The 22,068-nt window shown below is 42.0% G+C and overlaps 1 protein-coding gene across 3 annotated transcripts in view; it reads left to right on the forward strand.

Annotated features, from left to right (window-relative positions):
- Positions 1-22,068, forward strand: part of B4GALNT3 (beta-1,4-N-acetyl-galactosaminyltransferase 3) — a 237,224-nt gene that overhangs the window by 23,392 nt on the left and 191,764 nt on the right. Inside the window, exon 1 of one of the 3 annotated variants that reach the window (XM_053407153.1) lies at positions 6,267-6,456. The exons of the other annotated variants lie outside the window; for them this stretch is intronic. Within the exon in view, the coding sequence (XP_053263128.1) occupies positions 6,447-6,456 (10 nt within the window). The 5' untranslated portion in view covers positions 6,267-6,446. Of the gene's footprint in view, positions 1-6,266; positions 6,457-22,068 lie in introns of those variants that run through there. 3 annotated transcript variants of the gene reach the window in all.

Here is a 22,068-nt window from a genome sequence, read left to right on the forward strand (position 1 = left end):
ACCATAAGGTCCCAGGGCAGGATACAGCCTTAAAACAACATTGAAAACAATTAAAAACAACTTACAACCATAAAAATAAGGTGTGATAAAATTATAAATAGAAGTTAAAAACAATTTAAAAGATAATTAAAATTAACAGAAGAAAGAATAAGACACATCAACATCAATGTTTCTGGATAGCCTTGCCTAAACAAAAATGTTTTAAGCAGGCACTGAAAAGAGTACAGTGAAGGCTATTTATTTTCCTTTATTACCATAGGAATGCAGAATGCTTGTGCATGTAAGGGACATTCCACCCATTAAATGTACTAGAAGTATTATATTTGAAGTGGTCACAAATGTGCCAAGGGGGGAAAAAAACATTTCTGGGGCCTGTGAATATGTAGCAAACTTGCTCACAGCATCATGCGTTTGGGCATGGCTCACAGCCTTTTCAGACCAGAATTTGGAACCTATAAAATTGCAATAAAACCAAATGAGGGTGGAGGGACCAACTGTTCTCTAGGTTTGACCATTTATGCATGCCAGACCATTAGTAAGAAGAGTTGCTGCCAAAATCCTCATGAGAAGTTCAGTCTGGAATAGTACCTTCATCATAATCACCACATTATAAGATGCTCCAACTGCGGTTTCTTTCAACTGGGGTGACTGTGGACCGTGGGCTATAAAGGGTTAATGAGAAATCTCAGCTCCTGAGGTTCTTTCTTTCACATTGTTGTCTGTAGGCAAAGTAGGTTGGTTGGTTGGTTGGTTGGTTGGTTGGTTGGTTGGTTGCTAGGTGTGTGCATAGTGTACTTCTGGCTGTAGTACCGTGAACATAGGCTTGGACTGTGGGCAAGTGAGCTGGCAACTTAGGAACCAGGGGCCATAGGGCTAAGTGAATAGTCAAAATCAAAGGGCAAGACAGGAGGCAGAACCAAGGCACAAATGAGGAGGCAAGTCCAAAGTGCTAGCCAGATGTTGAGACAGAGCGATGCAGAAATCACTTGTTGCTCAAGTACTACGGAGGATTTGGTGGGTGTGAAAGAAGTACTTTAAAATGTAATCTATCATGACACTTTCAGCATTTGGCTTCCATGTATGTCCATGAGTTCTAGTGTTAGGAAAGAGGGAGTAAAACTTGTCTATATCAACTTTCTCCACACCTTTCATAATTTTATAATTATGTGAGTGTGAGCTGTGAAAATAGGCTCTGAACCATGTCCCTGTTTGTCTGCAGGCTCAGACACTTGTTCAGCAATTCCCTTCATGTGCACTCCAAAGTGGGGTGGGGTGGGGAGTTAAAAAGTGCAAACTTGAATCTTGCAGGGGCAGGGAGTAAAAAACAAAACAAAACATTTTGCTCCAGTGTACTGAAACAAAAGTGTTGTGGATCTCATTGACTCTTAACATTGCTTTATCTGATTATAATTAGGCTGTACTAGGACCTGGGAAACCAGAGTTCGAATCCCCACTCAGCCATGATGATGCCCATTGGCTGACATTGGACCAGTCAGTATCTCTCAACCTATCTTACCTCCCAGGATTGTTGGGAAGATTAACATGGTGAGGGAGAGAAGTTTGCATGCCACCTTGATCTTCTTGCAGGAAAGGTGGGATATAAATGTAGTAATGAAATTAAACATAGACAGTAGGTGGCAGTAACAGGGCCTCTTCTGAGGTATTGCAAATGCTCTTAAATTCTAAAAAGTGTTGCTGGAATGGGAGCTGTGTTCAAATCTTGTATGACTTGGCTATGGCCAAGAACTCTCATTACCAGTGCAGTCAGTCAATGGTGAAGGGGACGATACCAGTATTAAGATGTTGTAAAGGCATTCAGGATATTGGGCTGTCAGTGGGAAGCAGGCAGAAGGACAACAAACTAAGCTTTAATGAAACAAGCCATGGTTTGCTTGGTCATCTGTGCGGCAACTCATGATTTGTTCTCGACAAACCACAGTTTATCATTGCGTGCAAACCTGGCCACTGTGTGCATCCATGTGGCTTTAAAAACAAAAACAAAAAAAGACTGGAATGCATTTATAGGAAAGATTGGGGGCCACAAACAATAAATCTAGTGTTCTGTGTAATATCTGAAAAGTATTGCAGTCTTCTTTCTCTGAAGGGAGGTGTGACCTTTTGCTGCTGAATGGGTACCTCTTGTTTGTTTTTTTAATAAGAAAAAAGAGTTTCACTCTAGGACGGTCTGGGTCCAGATGGTTAGATATCAAAGGTATGTGTAAGGGAATGTATTGTATGGTTGGTTGTTCTTGATATATTGTTAATCTGTTTTCCAGATACTACAGATAGTTTTCTTATAGTACAGCAGGACCCCTAGGCTGTTTAGGCTAGTTACTTCCTGGGTCAGACCACGGGACAGATGCCAATCTGTCAAACCTTGAATGTGACTTGTGTGACTTCGGGAGGGGTGGGGAGGTGAAGAGAGAGACTGACAACACTTTAATGGCTAAGTGAAAAATGTAGCTGCGTCTTGTGTTCACAATGGATTTATTGCAATGTAGAGATTAACAGTGGGATGTGGGTGGCGCTGTGGGTTAAACCACAGAGCCTAGGACTTGCTGATCAGAAGGTCGGCGGTTTGAATCCCCACGACGGGGTGAGCTTCCGTTGCTCGGTCCCAGCTCCTGCCCACCTAGCAGTTCGAAAGCACATCAAAGTGAATCATAGAATCATAGAGTTGGAAGAGACCACAAGGGCCATCGAGTCCAACCCCCTGCCAAGCAGGAAACACCATCAGAGCACTCCTGACATATGGTTGTCAAGCCTCTGCTTAAAGACCTCCAAAGAAGGAGACTCCACCACACTCCTTGGCAGCAAATTCCACTGTCGAACAGCTCTTACTGTCAGGAAGTTCTTCCTAATGTTTAGGTGGAATCTTCTTTCTTGTAGTTTGGATCCATTGCTCCGTGTCTGCTTCTCTGGAGCAGCAGAAAACAACCTTTCTCCCTCCTCTATGTGACATCCTTTTATATATTTGAACATGGCTATCATATCACCCCTTAACCTCCTCTTCTCCAGGCTAAACATGCCCAGCTCCCTTAGCCGTTCCTCATAAGGCATCATTTCCAGGCCTTTGACCATTTTGGTTGCCCTCCTCTGGACACGTTCCAGTTTGTCAGTGTCCTTCTTGAACTGTGGTGCCCAGAACTGGACACAGTACTCCAGGTGAGGTCTGACCAGAGCAGAATACAGTGGCACTATTACTTCCCTTGATCTAGATGCTATACTCCTATTGATGCCGCCCAGAATTGCATTGGCTTTTTTAGTGCAAGTAGATAAATAGGTACCACTCCGGCAGGAAGGTAAACGGCATTTCCGTGCACTGCTCTGGTTCGCCAGAAGCGGCTTAGTCCTGCTGGCCACATGACCTGGATGCTGTTTGCCAGCTCCCTCGGCCAATAAAGCGAGATGAGCGCCGCAACCCCAGAGTCGGTCACGACTGGACCTTTACCTTAGAGATTAACAGTAGAGATTTTAAGGAGGCTGTGATTTCCGACCTGTCCTCTTCTCAAACAGCGCTGTTTCCATCCTGCTACGATTTGGGTTCCACTAAAACCTATGTTACCTGTCCCACTGTCCACTACAGCCAAAACTAGTGTAATTAACTGCATAATTTCAGTGCATTTCAATGGAAGGGAAATGTGGAAAACAACACTATTATTTATGTAACAGTTGCCAACTAAAGAAGCAACTCTAGTGAATACTGCTTGTGTTCGCTTGCAGGATTTCTATTCCTGACCTCGGATGAACGTGCAAATTGCAGCAATTTCCATTTCCAGAGGAATTCTCCCACATCCTTAATTAACACTGTCCATTTAAATCTGCTGCTGAATCAGGAGACTCAATAGCTGCAGCCATTCCTACCGATTTCCCCCTCTGGTCCTGTTATCTGCCTCTGTTCCCCTGCTGCAGAATGCCTAAGGGTAAATGGTCCCAAACATTTCTGCAGAAAGTTTCAATTGGTCATTCAAATTTAGGGTGAAGCAGTGAGTCAGAATCTAGGAGAAGCAATCTAAGGTATAAACAGATAAGGAACATGTGTCACAGGACAGCACAGAGCTGAAAGTATTGCCTGCCAGCCTTAGAAGCATCCTCTTCCTGGTCCTTCATTTAACGTTTCTGGGAAGCTGCATAAATCAGGCTGATATGACACACATCTCCCAGTGAAAGCTGGAAGTGAGGGCAAGTCAGTGAAGTACATTTGCGTTTTTCCATATGACGAGCCAGCACTGAACTAGCTCAAGTGTGCCGAACTGGGTCCTGTATTTCGGTAGACTTAACTGTAATCAAACTGGAAAAACATGAGCTGCTACTGGCTGAGAACCAAACTAAGAAAGAAAGAAAAAGTCGTAATTGAGGTTTGATTCTCTGACTTCCAAATCAGCGCACATTGCATAATAGAATGCCGTTTCTACAAATGGATTGCTGCTTAATGAATCTCATTGCTGTTTTGGCCTTGCGCAGTTGAATGCTCTATCCAAACCTGATTAAGAAAATTTGAACTGAGATTTGAACACATTCTTTTAATTATGCAGTAGGTTGTAGACATGTGCATGCGTTCAACATAGATACCGTATTTTTTGCACCATAACACTCACTTTTTTCCTCCTAGAAAGTAAGGGGAAATGTCTGTGCGTGTTATGGAGCGAATGCCTACGGATGGCGGGGGGGATCTGCTGCAGTCGTGAGCAGAGGATCCATGGTTCCCCTTCCTTCCCTCCTCCGTGGCTTGCTTTGAAACAGCAAAGCAGGAGAAGAGCCGCTGAGTGGGGAGGAGAGAGGGACAGAACCTGTTTGCTTTAAAGGAGCAAAGCGGGAGAGGAGAGGAGCTGCTTACACGAGTGTAAGCGGCTCCTGTCCGGTTGGCTCCTTTAAAGCAAGCAGGCTCTCTGTCCCTCTCTCCTCCCCACTCAGCTGGCTAAATAGCAGCAAAGTTTTTCAGCGAGCCGGAGAGGAGGGAGAGAAGCAGAGCCTGCTTGCTTCTCCTCTTATACCCCTCTTCTGCATTATTAACAGCATCCTTCTCCACCCACCCCACACATGTTCCTTCTCCCCTTAAACCCCTCTCCTGCATTATTAGCAGCATCCTTCTCCACCCACCCCACGCATGTTCCTTCTCCCTTTAAACCCCTCTTCTGCATTATTAGCAGCATCCTTCACACACCCCACGCGTGTTCCTTGTCCCTTGAGTGCTTTTCCTTCCCTCCCCACTTAAAACGTGGTTACAAAGCATGGATCCACATGGATTCTCAGGATTTTTGTACTGGGTCACCCCAAATTCACCATCAGATCACGTAGCATGTCCATGGCTACATCTTGCACCAAAAAAATCACGCACCCACTGCACTGTTGCCTGGGGCCGCAGTGGTGCAAAAACGTGGTTACAAAGCATGGATCCACATGGATCCTCAGGATTTTTGCATTGGGCTACTCCAAACTCACTGTCAGATCACATGTCTGTGGCCACAGCATGAACCACAAAAATCATACATCCACTGTTTCGTTTAGAATATTTTTTTTCTTGTTTTCCTCCTCTAAAGACTATGTGCGTGTTATGGTCGTGTGCGTGTTATAGAGCGAAAAATACGGTACCTTTGTTTCTACTGAAAATTAGTAGATGAAATTAGCAAAGTCTTGCTGCTGTGTGTGTATTTGTTCCCCCTTCTTTTTGGAAAGTCAGTACATCAGGTCTACTGTCATGTGTGCTGTTAATTTGGAGGCCTAAGCCCCAGAAGGAAAAACCTAACAATGTGAACAATGCATATTGGGGCTGTCTTCTGTCAGTCAGTGCTGTAGGAAAGGGAGTAGCCTAGAAAGGTGTATGAGGACAGTTCCCACACCCAGTGGAACTGCAAACTACAGAGGAAACTGCTAAAGAAGGTAGACAGCTCAGCCATCAAAGGTATGCCTTCCATGCTGAGAGTTGCAACATTAAAGGATATGACTTATCCATTATATAAAGCATGGTTTTCCTCAATAAGGCCTTTTATCATTTCACCTGCAAACATATTGGAATGGGACACTGCCTGTAATTCCAGGATGTTTTTGACTCTGTACATTCTCTCTCTGAATATCCTTAGTTGCTCAAATATTCTGTGTTCTCCAGGTGTCTGCCAGTTCATCCTACCCTTCACTCAGCCCTGCCTCCTTCCCCCACCTTGCAAATCTGAACCAACCAGTTGAACAAGATCTCCTTAATAGCTTCACTTGCTCAACCAAGATGACCTTGTAGGGGCAACAACAAACCAGGAAGGAATGTCTGGGTGGCTGGTCAGTTCATGTGAAGTGACTGACTATAAATCTAGAATATGCCAATATGTAATGCTTTAAATTTGGTGCAACAGTGCCTGCATTGCAGTATCAAATTAGAATGGAAAGAATTCAAGGAAAGGAGGGATCAAAAGCTGCTGGTCTCCCGGAAGAGCTGATGGAGAGGCTGCCATATTATGTTTTCAGGTAATTGCTGTAGTGTTTGTCTGCAGGACAACAGTTATCTTTTCCTGAAATGTCCTGGAATGCTTGGTTGTTGTTGCTGACCAGTGTATAGGAAGACAAGAGAACTCTCACAAATTCTTCTGTACCCAAATTTGACTCTGTATAACATATAATCTGCATGCTATGTCCATCTTTTGAGGACACATTTTATCTGGTTTGTGGTGTCTGTGTTGCATGGTTTGTAACGTGAAATGACAGCTCCAGTTCTGCTGCCTAGTGGAAATAAATTTAGGTTTGTAATTTAGCTACCATCTGCAAGCTCAGCATCCACAATATCAATCAACCTGTGGTTATGTTGTTCTGGAGATTACAGTTATAGCAGGAACTTGACTATGTAACTAATGGAAATGAATGACTACTTCACACTAAATAACTTGACTAATGCAGTTCACTTCTCTGCTTTTTATGTTAAGCTCTGTTTAGGCCATTGTAATCTTAAAATGGATTTTCATGAATTACAACCTCACGCTGCCTAATTTCATAAGCTGCAAAATATTGTTTTTTAAAAATTCATCTTATCAGGGGGTCAATTTGTTTTCTCTAGGTAGCCAAGGATATGACGTTCCCCAGGTTAGCATATGTCATTAACATTTGCCCTCCTCAGGTATTTGTATAAGAACAAATTAATGGTGAACACAGAAAGCTGCATTATTGTACTTGAAGCAGCCTTTTGATGTTTGTGGAAGTCATTTTTGCAAGATGTGTTCTGTAAATTAAATATCTTCCTATATACATACCAATGTAAGGCTGTCGTCGCACAGCCCACTTTGGAAGATTTGTAGTGCTGTATCACAATCCTGGATTTGCATGAAGTCAGAGTGGGGGGAGGGGAGCAAAAGAGAAGGTAGGTCTTTTAAATGGTAATTTTAAGCAGCAGAGGTTGGAACAAACCAGGGGTGGAGGGACACAGAGAAGTTTTAAGGATATGGGTATGATCAAAGGACCCGTGAGGATACGAGGGGTTGAGTGTGGTGTATAATAGGTGGGAGGTTTGGTGGGGTATGCGAAGAACATGTGCCAGTACTGTTGTGATGTCATTGTCGCATCACAGTCAAAGCCTCCATTCCTTGCTAATCAATACTGATGGGCACAGAGGACTTTGTGCAGCCACATTCTACTTTGTAAAAACAGATAAAGAAATCAAGATTACAGTACTTGAAATTGTGAATAATGGAATCCTGTGAACATTTCTTGCCTCAAGCAAACCTTCTTCTGCTCTGTCCCTTCATTAGGTGGTGTCTCTGTATTTTCATTTTGCCATACACATCATGACATCTAGTTGCCTTAATAGGCAAAAGCCCTGCGTTGCACAAAGGAGAAGGGAACAATGGAGCAGCTGTTGAGCTGAGGCCTCTGCACTGCCTTTTTATGGAAATCTGTTCCATTATTTCCATAGGAACTCTTGGGGTTATTTTGGCATCCAAGACATTAGAAAGGACACTGAGCAGCTTTGTTAGACAAAGGCAGCCCTCCTGGTTGGCTCTGGCAAATACCTGTGTATCTTCCAGTGATAAGGTGGTTTCAAAAAGCACCCCCAAGCTATGCACCTGCTTTTTCAGAGGGAGTGCAATCCCGTGAACAGCTGGTCTTTCCCTTTAATTCCTGGACCTGGAAACCACCCAGCCAAAAGATGCAAGTATGATACATATCAGAGCATGAGACTCTTAATCTCTGGCTTGTGGGTTCGAGCCCCACATTGGGCAAAAGATTTCTGTGGTCCCTTCCAACTCTACAATTCTATGTAGAATAAAGTAGTAAATGCAAATTTCTCAATGTACAGTAAGCACTTTATTTTCAGAAAAGTGTCCATGGCACAGGAATGGTGCCAGATGTTGGAGAGGGTGCTTGGCATGGGGCATGGGGGGCCAGGACAGGGTGCAACTGAACTTGGCTGCTGTTCAGAAGTGACCCTACCACTGAAAAGCGTCTGGGGCTTGACGGGGAAGGCAGAGAATGGTGACATCCTGAGTCAGGCTGGTGAAAAGACTTTCTCTTCCCCTCAGGCCCCTGTTGGGTGCCTGAATGAACCAACTGCAGTCACTGGTTTCAGAAGTGAAGAGTTATGACAATAATTGCCACCATGGAGCCCTCTTCTTCTGTATTTATTGAGATTGTAGCTTTGTTGCAAAACGATGCATAGTGGACTTTGGCATTTAGATCTTAGAACTTCAGGTTTATAGGACACTTATAAATCTACAAAGCAGGGCCTGCCTGTCTGTGTTTAATTAATTCACACGTCTCTTCCAGAGTTGGGTCATCCTGTTTTACTGGCAGGAAACTGAGGCAGAGCAACACTGGTTTGCCCAAGACCACCTCTTTTGAATCAGTGACATGGGAGGCTTGGCTGAATTCTTCTTCTACCGACTGAGCCAACCAGCTCCCTTGTAGATTCACTGCCTTGAAATTAGGAATTGATATATGTAGTTGTAATAGCCTTGTGAACAGCAGGAGAGGAGAGATGACACCATATGCAGATTCTGCGTAAGAAACCCCCTGGGGCCTATTTCTGTGATGAAAGAGAAGTCCTGGCTTGCATACTCAGCTATTACTTTTCAGGTGCTAACACTGGTGGGAGGTTATTTTGCAGCCTTCTCTATTAACCATCTCTCTGTGTGGCATGAAAATCTTAGTGCTGTGCTTGGGTCATTGTCTGTGCCCTTATAACAAAGGCAGATCGCTTACTCGCTTGAGAAGAGGAGATGATGGGGAAATGAAGGACCTGGCGATCATTTATTTATGCCACAGTGTTGCATTTCCTTTTGACTCTTCCAGACTTTTAAAGTCTGTAGAGAAAGAGAGAGAAGTGATGATGTTTAAATAAAAATGGCTGAGAAACTTGAGAGGGGTGGCAGGAAAAGGGCTCCAGAAACGGGTCAGTAAGGCATGGGGTGTATATTGCTGTGGAAGTGTTGCAGCCTGGAGACACAGGCAATATAAATTAACATGTATTTGTATGTATTTATGCTCAAATTCTTTGCCTGCATTTCCTTCCAAAGACACTCTAAGCAGCTCACATCAAAAAATCTAGACTGTATGAATATGTCAAGGAAGATTTGGTTTGGTAAAGAAGTCCAGAAACAGGAGTAAAAGCAAGGGAGTTACTGCTGAGAATGGGAGAGGTTAGCTAGGCAGTTTTCTACACTGTGGCTAGGAAGGAAAATGTTTTTTGTGGTTTGTTGTTGTTGCTGTTATGAACTACTTCCAGTTGGGTTGATAACTTTTTATGGTAATGCTGTGCTTTACAGATTTCACAGCCTTCAATTATCCAGGCTTGCACAGTGAGTCTTTGCCTGCTATTAGGAATATCTCCCCTTTTCTACATCATTTGCAGATCCTTGGTCTCTGTCCATGTACCCAGGGATAGTCTTGGTCAGAGTTCCATTTCAGCTATATCTGACAAGACGTATGTCAGGAATGTTACGCCACTGGCTCCCCCAAAGCATGACGGACTTTCAAAGGGGGAACAGAAGAATTTTGGTTATATATAGTTATACCCCATGTCATTTACTCCTTTGTTTTCTTTTTTTTAAAAATAAATGTTTATTACAATTTTACAAAACAAAAGATTCATCATTTCAAAATGTATCATTTCCATACATAGAGCTCATATAGAAAACAAATACAACAGAAAAACAAAAATATATAGCAGAGAGAGAAAAAAAGAAAATTAATAAAAAATAAAAAATAAAAGCCCACTTTCTTAAATTTATAAAGTTCCATGCCCCTCTGTCTTGACCTCCTCACATCCCCCTTTTTTGTGTTCCTCTTTATTCCAGTCAAATTCAGCAAGTTCAAAACCTTATTTAAGCCATACTTAATTTTATATTCTTCTAATTATTATGTCCCAATTTTTCATTATTTTAGTCCATACCTCATCTTATATACTATGACATAATAATGTTCTGTTCATAACCCCCTATCCTTTTTAACATTCTTCTTTTCATTAACATTTAACCAAGTCACACAAACCCTGTTACCTTCACTTCCCACACATTTACTCCTTTGTTTTCATCCCAGTTGGGACTCGATATTGCATTTCCTCCTTGGAATGCTTTTCTGCTCCACATTCAGACCCCTTAAAAAGCTCTGTAGTAAGTATCATTGTGGGAAGGGCTGTGGCTCAGTGGCAGAGCATCTGTTCTGCATGCAGAAGGTGTGCCAGGTTCAATCCATGGCAAGTCCAGGTAGAGCTGGGAATCTTCCCTGTCTGAGAACCTGGACAGCCACTGCCAGTCAGTGCAAATAAAAAGGTAAAGGGACCCCTGACCATTAGGTCCAGTCGTGACTGACTCTGGGGTTGCGGCGCTCATCTTGCTTTATTGGCCGAGGGAGCCAGCGTACAGCTTCTGGGTCATGTGGCCAGCATGACTAAGCCGCTTCTGGCAAACCAGAGCAGCACACGGAAACGTCGTTTACCTTCCCGCCAGAGCGGTACCTATTTATCTACTTGCACTGGTGTGCTTTCGAACTGCTAGGTGGGCAGGAGCTGGGACCGAACAATGGGAGCTCACCCCGTTGCGGGGATTCGAACCGCTGACCTTCTGATCGGGAAGCCCTAGGCTCTGTGGTTTAACCCACAGCACCACCCGCGTCCCTTAGTCAGTGCAAATACTGAGGTATAAATGGACAAGTTCTCTGACTCAGTTGAAGGCAGTTTCCTAAGTATCACTTGGCCCTGCGTGGGAATTCTCAGCTGCTTTATACCTTTCCTCTGATGCGTAGTTGTTCCTTGGCTATCCCTGAAATAAGAGCCTTCCCATTATCACTGATGAAAAAGGCACAGTGATCTAAATATAAGCAACAATTTATTTCTGGTTGTTTGGCACTGCACAGGTTTTGAATCAAGAATGCTGACTATGGGACCCAGACATGCTCTCTGCTTATCTGTGGCAGCCACTGATGTACATTTCTAGAATGACAATTCCATTGTCTGGCAAGTGGGACTTCCTAGCTGCTCTAGAAAGCATTTCTTGGCAGGAGAATAAATTACAGTTGCCCATAGGAAACAATGGAGAAATTGAAGACTTTAGAAAAGCTATAACTGGGTAGCAGAAGAATGACACACACACCCCTCAGCCACCATAGGAAGATAAACAAGAAGTTCAGCTTCTTTCTAACCTAGGTCTTACTTTTCATGGGGGGGGAAATGAAATTTCTGCCGAGGGAGTGGTTTTTATGAGAGCACTGCAGTGTAGTCCAGTGGTGTTATCCCCACATGACACATTGGACAAGGGGATCACAACCGCCCCACATAACTGTGACATAAGTGGCAGGCAAATGAGATTGAGAACAAAATTGTCATAAGACTCTTTAGAAAAGGCTGTATGAATTGTCACTCTCTTGACACTTTGTTGAGGAAAGGTGTAATCATAGATCAACATCAGAGTACAAATGCTTCAAGTGATTTTTTTGCAAAGATTTGAAAGAACAGGTCAAGCAGTTAACTACTGGTTAATGAACAATACTGATTTCATCAAAGACTGTATTTGTTCATCTCTAAAGTACACTTTCAGGCAGCATATTGCAAATAATTTAGATGTACGTTTCTGATTATGGTTTTTGTCAGCGAAAATATTTGTGACTCAAAGAATTCATTATAAAAACCATGAATATACTCACTATTCCTTATAACAATCAGGATTGTTAAAAAGCACTTTAAAATGCTGCAGTAGGAGTAATACCTCTCCCGTGGTCAAAAAAAAAATAAATCCCTGGTGATTATTTCAGATACCCAGTGGGAAACGTTCCACAATATAAAATATATCTAGTTGCAACAAGCATCGCCTTGTTTGACACCTTCAGTCACCCTGCAAACTTAAAACCAGGACTCCCTGGAATGTACTGTGTACTGTTCCCAGGCAAATGGGAGCTTTGAGGGGATGGGATGATGTGTGGGCAATGGTCAAACCCCTCCTTCCTTGACAGCTCTGCAGCCCTGATACAGATCTGCCTGCCCATGGCTGCTATTACACATGAGCCTTTGACAATTCTTTTGGGGATTGTCAGAAAAGTAGTACTTTGCAGTGGTTCCATTCCTATCAGTAGGGATGGTTCCAAAGAGTAGCAGTGGGAGACTTTTCCTCGGCCCTGTGACATTTCTGCAGGTTTCAGTCTTGTCTCTCATGCTGTTCTAGATGTGGAGCCATCAGGAACAGTCCTTGTAGGATTGGGAGCAAAGTGCCATCAGGATGCTGATGACCCCCATCTGAATAGGGAGATGCAGCATAGGTGCTGAGCCATTGTCTGGAAGTGGTAGTGGGTTGGATGTGGGCCAATGAATTGCAACCGAATCCGGACAAGTTCTATGGTTGGATGGTTCTTCAATTCAGGATTTTGAAGAATGTCCTGTTTTAGATGGGGTTGCACTCCTCTCAAAGAAGCAGGCAACACAGCTTGGGAGTACTGTTCCGAGTCATCTTTGTCCCTGGAAACCCAGGTGGCTTCAGGGGCCCAGAATACTTATGCCCAACTGTAGCCATTCCTAGACTGTAATAGTCTAACTAGCTACCCATATTCAGTGAACCTCCAGATTGGACTATTGCAATGAGCTCTACATGGGGATACAGTTGAAAATGGTCCAGAGGTTAAAACCGGTGCAGAATTTGACAGCCAGGGCACTAATGGATGTTCCTGGTCACATGCATATAACACCAATTTCAAAAGAGTTGCATCGAATACCAGTGGTATTCTGGGTCATGTTGTGGGTGCACAAAGAGATATAGATGTCAGAGATGAAATGTATGAGTAAAAAGGATGCACTGAGCTATCATCAAACCTTTATTGCATTAGCATACAGCCATAGCAAGGTAAGACAAAAATGCTAGAGAGAAGCAACCTGATAAAACAGAATTCAAACGATATTACTGGCATTGTGACATTTAAATTACCCTAAAACAATAATATAAAAATTTAGTTGCCAGCGCCGGGAATCTAAAATGCAGATGTATATGAAACATATAATGGCCCCAAAATAGGCTCGGCACATTTGGTTAAAAAGGTAATACAAAGAATTAAAACAGGTCCAGGTCTGGGACACCCTACCCAGTCAGTGTAGCCCTAAGTTTCAAAGCCTGCACTATAAAGATTGCCACCCCACGTGAAATTTGGGGATTTGCGTCCACAAGAAGGAATTTCAAACAGTCTTCCTTAGATGTGATGGTGGGCGGGATCAAGAGGAGGAGCTTAGTTCTTATTAGCTCATAAATAGGGCAGTAGAAAAAGAAGTGTATGAAGTCCTCTACTTCATTCATTGTGCATGGACATAGACGCTGAGTAATGGGGGTCTTAAAGTAAATCCCCTGCAAGAAGGCCGTGGGTATAGAATGGAAACGGGCCATGGTAAACGCTCTTCTCAAATTGGGCTCCGTCAGGTCTATCAAGTAGTTGGCAAGTGATCTTACCACTTTCACTTTAGGGAGCCACTTGGAGAGGCGAGCTGTGGCGGACTGTGCCCGGTCCATGGCCTCGTCTCTTGTAAGAATCCAGGCCCGGATATTATGATGGTCCCAAGATGACAGCGTGTCAAGATCTGGGAGGGAGTAGCGTGCCGTGATGCACTGAGCTGGTTCAGATATAATGCTAAACCAACACAAATGTACAGGAATGTAGATCACAGTCATTTCACTCATCATGTACTCCTCCCGCTACTGTGAGCTGGACGATAGTGGTCCAAACCCAGCGTTCATGACTTGTCTCCGTTAGACAAGCCATGAGCTGTAAACCTGAGAACAAGCCTTGGCTGCAGCTCATAGTTTGACTATAGCAACACAAACCATAAGCCTGGGTTTGGACAACCTGCTACACCAAATCATGGCTTAGCTCAGTGCAGCAGCAAGATTAGAGGAGGAATAAAGCCACTGTGATCTCCTCTCTGGGAGTCTCCACACTTGTACTAAGCCATAGTTTGAGATGCTTGGGATGGACAACTGGTCAGCCACTTGCCCAGTCACCTGTAGCTAATACAGAAGAATTGCCTTTAAGCAACCAAGTGGGGAGCCAAATTAGTCTTCATTTTAAGCTGCAAATTATTAATATAGGTATGTGTAGTCAGGTGATTGGAATACAAACTGTTGTGGATTTATCTGTGAGGCTGGTTTACAGACATCATTAACTTTTTATGTGTACTAAACTATGGGACCGAGTTCTTGGATGTGTAAAAATAATCCAATCACATCCTTTGAGGTGAAGAAAGATGAATTCCTCTAGGAATCAAGAAGCAGTCTGCATCACTTTCTAAAAGCGGTAGACTTATGGGAGTTAGACGATTGTGCATTCTGCACTGAACATGATTGCATCTACTCTACTGCTAACCTGATTGGTAGTTATGTGCTATTAGCAATGGCACTTGAACTGATTGTTCTTTCCAAGAGCTTAATTTCAATTTGTTGGGCACTAACAATCAGTTGCTTTATTTTATTTTATTTTAATTTATATTTATTGAGGTTTTAACAATAAACTCAACAATAACAATAACAATAACAATAACAACAAAATCCACTACACACTACACAAATACAAAGAAGAAAAAATACGAAACAAGAAAGAAAGATGAACAATCAAACACGTACAAGAAAAAAAAAACAGCACATAAAATTAAACTTTCCAAAATGTCCTTTCATTAACTTGTTCCTTTGACTTCCTCTCGCCTCCCTTTTTGCATTCTATTTTAATTTGTTATTTTAGCAAATCCTTCTGATTTAACATTACCTGCTTTTTCATAATAATATATTACACACAATCTTAAAAACAACTTTTGCAAAAGTCAAATTGTTTAATACCAGTCTCTTTCTAAACTTCTTTAATTTTGCCGTATTTCTGTAAATAGTCTTTAAATTTCTTCCATTCTTCTTCCACCTTCTCTTCTCCCTGGTCTCGAATTCTGCTGGTCATTTCTGCCATTTCCATGTAGTCGATCATCTTCATCTGCCAATCTTCCCGGGTGGGTAAATCTTGTGTCTTCCAATGTTTTGCAATAAGTATTCTTGCTGCTGTCGTAGCATACATAAAGAAAGTTCTATCCTTCTTTGGCACCAATTGGCCGACCATGCCCAAGAGAAAGGCCTCTGGTTTTTTCAGAAAGGTATACTTAAATACCCTTTTAATTTCATTATAGATCATTTCCCAAAAGGCCTTGATCTTTGGGCATGTCCACCAAAGGTGAAAGAATGTACCTTCAGCCTCTTTACATTTCCAACATTTATTATCAGACAAGTGGTAGATTTTTGCTAGCTTGACTGGTGTCATGTACCATCTGTAAACCATTTTCATAATGTTCTCTCTTAAGGCATTTGTCAGAGGCTCAGGAGCAGAAGAGCAGGGGAGAGAGCAAATAGAGAGCGGAGGAGAGGAATCAGAGGGGAGCGTAGGGGAATATGACAGTGGACCGAGAGATTCCATGAGCTTCTCCAGCGAATCAGAAGATTCCCAGGAGGGGGCGCCTATGGTAAGGGCGAGGCGAGTCCCAGGGGGGACGATCCATAAACAAGGAACCAGAGGGGAGTCCCAAAGGAATAGCGGAGGATTAGGACCAGTTCCCCCACCAGAGCACAGTGGGGGGGAAGAGTCACGTGAGTCAGGACCAGCTTCTCCTCCATCGGGGAGTGGGGAAACGGAGGGAAGGCCAGGTCCAGCTAGCCTCCCCGAAAGGGGGAGCAGTGACACAAGTGTAACGGTCAGAAGGAAAGTGGGAGGCTGCGCGCGCGCGCCAAGTTCAAATGTGGAGGAGCGCGGGACAGCAGAAAACCCGGATTGGGAGCCAGGTCCTAAAGCCCGAAGGAGGGGGGGAGAAGAGTCGGCAGAATCAGCGTCAGAAGAATCTAGGAGGGCTGAGACTCCGACTAGCAGGAGGACCCAGAGAAAGAAGGAACAGAGGAAGAGGTGGAGTAAGGCTAGAATCTTAAGCTGGTGTCAGGGGGGAGGAGATTCAGATGGGACTTCTACGGTCTGATGCATAGACGTAGCGTTGCGCGCTGCGCGTCTGGAAATGAAACTGAACTTCAATAAAGACTTTTTAACTTGAGGAAGAAGCAGCGTTGGTCTTGTGTGAGCTGGGACCTTGGGCAGCGCTGACAGCATTGCATGCTGTAAATTTAATACCAGTGGTCCATAACTGTTCCCAGTCAGCCGCCATAATATTATGTCCAACATCCTGAGCCCACTTAATCATAGCTGATTTCACCGTCTCATCTTGAGTATTCCATTTCAACAGCAAGTTATACATTTTTGACAAATTTTTACTTTTGGAATCTAATAGCTGTGTTTCCAATTTTGATTTTTCCATCTGAAAACCAATTTTTTTATCCAAATTATAAACCTCCATTATTTGATAATAATGGAGGCAATCACGCACCTTACTCTTTAACTTTTCAAAACTCTGTAATTTCAACTTATCTCCTTCCTGTTCTAAAATTTCCCAATACTTCGGCCAATTGGCCTCCATATTGAGTTTTTTCAAAGCTTTTGCTTCCATTGGAGACAGCCACCTTGGGGTTTTGTTTTCCAGTAAGTCCTTATATCTTATCCAGACATTGAAGAGGGATTTTCTAACAATATGATTCTTGAATGCTCTGTGTACTTTGACCTTATCATACCACAGATATGCATGCCATCCGAATGCATTATTAAAACCTTCCAAATCCAAAACATCCGTATTTTCAAGCAGTAGCCATTCCCTCAGCCAGCAAAACGCAGCTGATTCATAGTAATAATAATAATAATAAATTTTATTTGTATCCCGCCCTCCCCAGCCGAAGCTGGGCTCAGGGCGGCTAACAACAATAAAACAATACAAAAGTACAACACAAACAACACTCTAAAATCATTCATTATAAAATTAATTATAAAATTAATAGTACAATTTAAAGTCCGGCAGGGCAAACCCACCCCTTTCTTTAGCATCAGTTAAAATCTTAAATTTTATTCGGGGTTTCTTGCCCTGCCAGACAAATCTTGAAATATCTTTCTGCCACTTCTTGAAACACTCCATCTTATCTATAATCTGCAATGCTTAAAACAGAAATAGCATTCTAGGCAATACATTCATCTTTATAACAGCAATTCGGCCCAGCAATGACAATTTCAAGTTCGACCAAACCTCTAAATCTCTTTTCGCCTCCGACCAACATTTTTCATAATTGTCTTTGTATAGGTTAACATTCTTTGCTGTCAAATTCACCCCTAGATATTTCACTTTCTTAACCAAAGTTAATCCTGTCTCTCTCTGGAATTTCTCTTTCTCACTGTCTGTTAAATTTTTCTCTAACACCTTAGTTTTCATTTTATTTAGTTTAAAACCAGCTACTATTCCAAACTCTTGAATTAATTCCAGTACTCTTTTTGTACTGGACTCTGGTTCCTGCAGTGTCAATACCAAATCATCTGCATATGCTTTCAATTTATACTGTTTTGCTCCCACCTGAATACCTTTAACCAATTGATCCCTTCTTATTATATTTAACAGGACCTCCAAAACAGATATAAAAAGCAATGGGGAGATTGGGCATCCTTGTCGTGTACCTTTCTCAATTTTAAATTCTTCTGTTACTACATTATTAACAATTAGCTTGGCCTTTTGCTCTGAGTAGATTGCACCTATACCATTCTCAAACCCCTGGCCAACCCCCATCCCTTGTAGATTTTTCTTCATAAAACTCCAAGAAATGTTGTCAAAGGGTTTCTCCGCGTCCACAAATATAAGAACAGCTTTAATATTAATGTCCTCTTGTAGTTTCTCCAAAATGTTTATGATGTTCCTTGTATTGTCAGACAAATGTCTGCCCGGGAGAAAGCCCGCTTGATCTTTATGAATTCCTTCAGCTAATACTTTTTTCAATCTTTTAGCCAAAATGTCTGCAAATATTTTGTAATCCACATTAAGTAGGGATATGGGGCGGTAGTTTTTAAGCTGTGTCTTTTCAGATTCTGTTTTTGGTATAAGTGTAATATAAGCTTCCTTCCACGACTCGGGTGCCCTTTTCCCATCCAGTATCTCATTGCAAACGTCCTTTAATGGTTGTATTATCCAATCCTTCAGTGATTTGTAGTACTTCGCGGACAAACCGTCCGGACCTGGTGACTTGCCCAATTGCATATTCTGAATGGCCGATTCTACTTCCTGATCCGTTATTTTATAGTTCAGCATTAATTTATTTTCTTGTGAAATTGTTGGTAGACCATTTAGTTTCAAAAAGCAATCAATGTCTATTTCTTTCTGCGGCTCCTGTGTATATAGCTGTTTAAAATACCTCTGGAAGCACTTTCTTATCTCTCCTGGGTTCTGTATGTTCTTTCCTTCCACTTCCAAGTTTGTTATGGTGTTCAATTTTTGTTTTGTTTTTTCAATTGCCAAGCCAACAGTTTCCCGCATTTATTTGCCGACTCAAAGGTTTTTTGTCTCATTTGTTTAATTTTCCACTCTATTTCTTGATTCATCAATTTCGTATACTGTACTTGGTATAACTTTATCTCTTTCAAAATCTCCTGTGATTTTGGATTCAATCTCAGTTTCTTTTCACCTTCTTTTATTTTTTCCAAGATTTTATCTTTTTTCTCATTTTGTAGTCTTTTCCTGATTGCGTTCTGCTGTATCAAAAATCCTCTCATAACAGCTTTACTTGTGTCCCATATTACTCTTTTCTCGACCGTTGTACTCAAATTTATCTCAAAATAGTCTCTCAGGGTTTTTTGGGCCTTTTTAATCATATCTTCATTTCTGAATAAAGAGTCATTCATTCTCCATCTAAAGGATCCAGTTGGCATTAATTTCAAATCCATCTTAACTGCATTATGGTCGGAGCAAGTTTTAGGACAAATTTCCACTTTCGTAATTTTCGGAGCCAGTCCTCTGGTTGCCCATATTTGATCAATCCTTGTCCATGTCAAACAAGCTCAGATATTGGTCTAATATGTTTTCACATATGAAATTGATTTTGATTTTCAGTGCATCTACTATGACTATCATTGGATATCACCCATTATTTATGATTATTGATAGCTGTATGTCGCCTGCACCAAAGTCCCTAGGCAACGTACAACATACAAAATAGGAAACACCATGAAATATAAATAAAGATGATCACATAAGAGCATAAGTAACCCACTCTTGTATTATTTAAAGCTCTACATAAAAAGCTTCCACATCTAAAATAACAACCCCAATTAACAGCACAGAAAATGATCAGCAGGATGAAGCTAATTGTAAAACCCTAAAAACTGTGCTACTGTTAAAACTACTAAAACTACTAAAATTTACTGAAATGCTTCAGGGGGCCACCACCATAAAGGCTTTCTCATTGCCACCCTTCACCCTTCCCATAGAGGGGGTACCCTGAGGCTTAAGGACATCGAATACTGGATCCTGGAAATGCAAAAACATGGATCAAGTCATGATCAAAGAGAATAATTTACTTTTACTCTTAAAACAGAAAAGTTCTTTCTGAAGACTTTTGTTAGGTTTTCTGGTTGTGCTGGAATTAAAGGCAAACTTCCCATAGGCATGCAGGGACTCTACTTAGTGGTTTTATCCTCATCCTCAAATTTAAACTGATGGTGCAGTTGGCTTTTTATAAAGCCAAAACACCAATAAAAGTTCACTAAACTTTTTTTTAATGCAGGTCAAACCACCTAATCTGCAACATGTGGGTCTGATTTTATATCTAGCTTTATTTATGTCTTTAAAAACAACTAGCTAGCTACCCCACTCCCCTTTTATTATTACAGTGGTACCTCAGGTTAAGTACTTAATTCGTTCCTGGGGTCTGTTCTTAACCTGAAACTGTTCTTAACCTGAAGCACCACTTTAGCTAATGGGGCCTCCTGCTGCTGCCGTGCCGCCGGAGCACAATTTCTGTTCTCACCCTGAAGCAAAGTTCTTAACCTGAAGCACTATTTCTGGGTTAGCGGAGTCTGTAACCTGAAGCGTATGTAACCTGAAGCGTATGTAACCCAAGGTACTACTGTATATGTTTTGGGACACGGTTGCTGATGGGACATAATTTTTTTCTTTTCTTTTTTGCATACATGTACATGAAATAAAAGAGCAAGCAAGAGATGGATGTTGGCAACATAATCTTGTGTATGGTGCAACATGGCCTAGATATTGCTGCACCATAAAATCTAATCAGGCTCCACAAACCCTGCTCTGTCTTCTCTTAATGTGCCAAGCTGGTGACTACAGGGACATACTGGGAAGGGAGCCAGTTTTAATTGCAGGATCAGGTGGAAAAATAAATATTCAGATAATCATGGCACCAGGTGTCTGACAAACACATCAATGGATTAATTGCTTCATCTGGTGCTGTTCTCTGCAGTTGTTTGGCTGAAATTGTATATAGCACTGCTGCTGTGTGTATGGTCAGATGCAGGGGTGGACCAACTGGACCACTGGCAGAGGGCCCAGGACCTCAGGGCAACACACAGTGCCTGGAACTGGACACCTCTCCCTTCCCAGTCTCTTTCCATTTTTTATATAAAAAAAGAAGAGTACGCCATTGGCACACCCACACAAAAAGCAAAACATGGCACTGCTGTGTTCTCAGCCAATGAGAGCGAGCAGAGCTGTTTTCAGCCAATGGGTGGGGACTCAGGACACGTGAGTTGTTTTGGTCAGCGGGTGATAGGATTCTATGCTGCTTGCCTAACTTCCTTCCCTGTGATTTCTTTCATCATAGAAACCAGGTTTTTTTGTTTTGTTGAGGCAGGTGCCTCCAATATTTATTTGTGTGTGTGTGTGCAAATATTAGTATTTCATGTGTATGTGGATCTTAAAGACACGCCCCCCCCCCGGCAAATTTCATGTATGCAGCAAAAATAAAGTCGATTTATTTTGCATTAAGAATCCACTATACAGTTACCTTTAAGGACTTAGGTATATAGTATGTCTGCTCAGCAGTAAGTTTTTTATGTTTAATGGAGCTTATTCCCAGTTAAATTAAATGGGGTATCAGGGTTGCAGTAATCAGACCAGATTAATATTGCTTGGAACTGTTTGGCAGGGTGGGGGGCAGAAAATATGGCCCTCCATAGAACATAGATGCATCACTGTTGTTAATGAAAGTAAAATTTGATGCCTACAATTCTTATGGGGAAACACCTCTTACTGTTACTTTTTGTAAGGATATTTATATATCTCCTGAAAAAGGAAAGGGGGATGCGGTAAAACTAGCAGCGCTGAACCATCTCTCTGCAGCAATATTTTGTGGACCTTTTTATTTTAACTATTATAAATAAAGGGTGTATTCTTTCTGATCTGGAATGTATGTGGAGTGGTGGATAGGGATTTCTGACTAAAAATAGTGACCCATTCCATGCAAAGCAGGCTATAGCGTGATTCCTACAGAGTCAGAGGTGATCTGCACGCAGTGCTACAGGGGGAAAACCAGACTTCTTGAAATTGTCTGGATAAGCTTTTACTAATTTACCCTGACTTGAATTTTCATAGGGAGTAACCTCCTTTATTACATATGTGAAATATGCTAACAAGGTAATAGATGTACGTACTCTAAACTACATTGGAAGAGAAATCAAATTAACAGAAGGTTATTAAAGGACTAATATACAATGATTACATAAACACCA

Source organism: Podarcis raffonei, chromosome 10 (assembly GCF_027172205.1).
Source record: "Podarcis raffonei isolate rPodRaf1 chromosome 10, rPodRaf1.pri, whole genome shotgun sequence".
NCBI classification, from domain to species: Eukaryota; Metazoa; Chordata; class Lepidosauria; order Squamata; family Lacertidae; genus Podarcis; species Podarcis raffonei.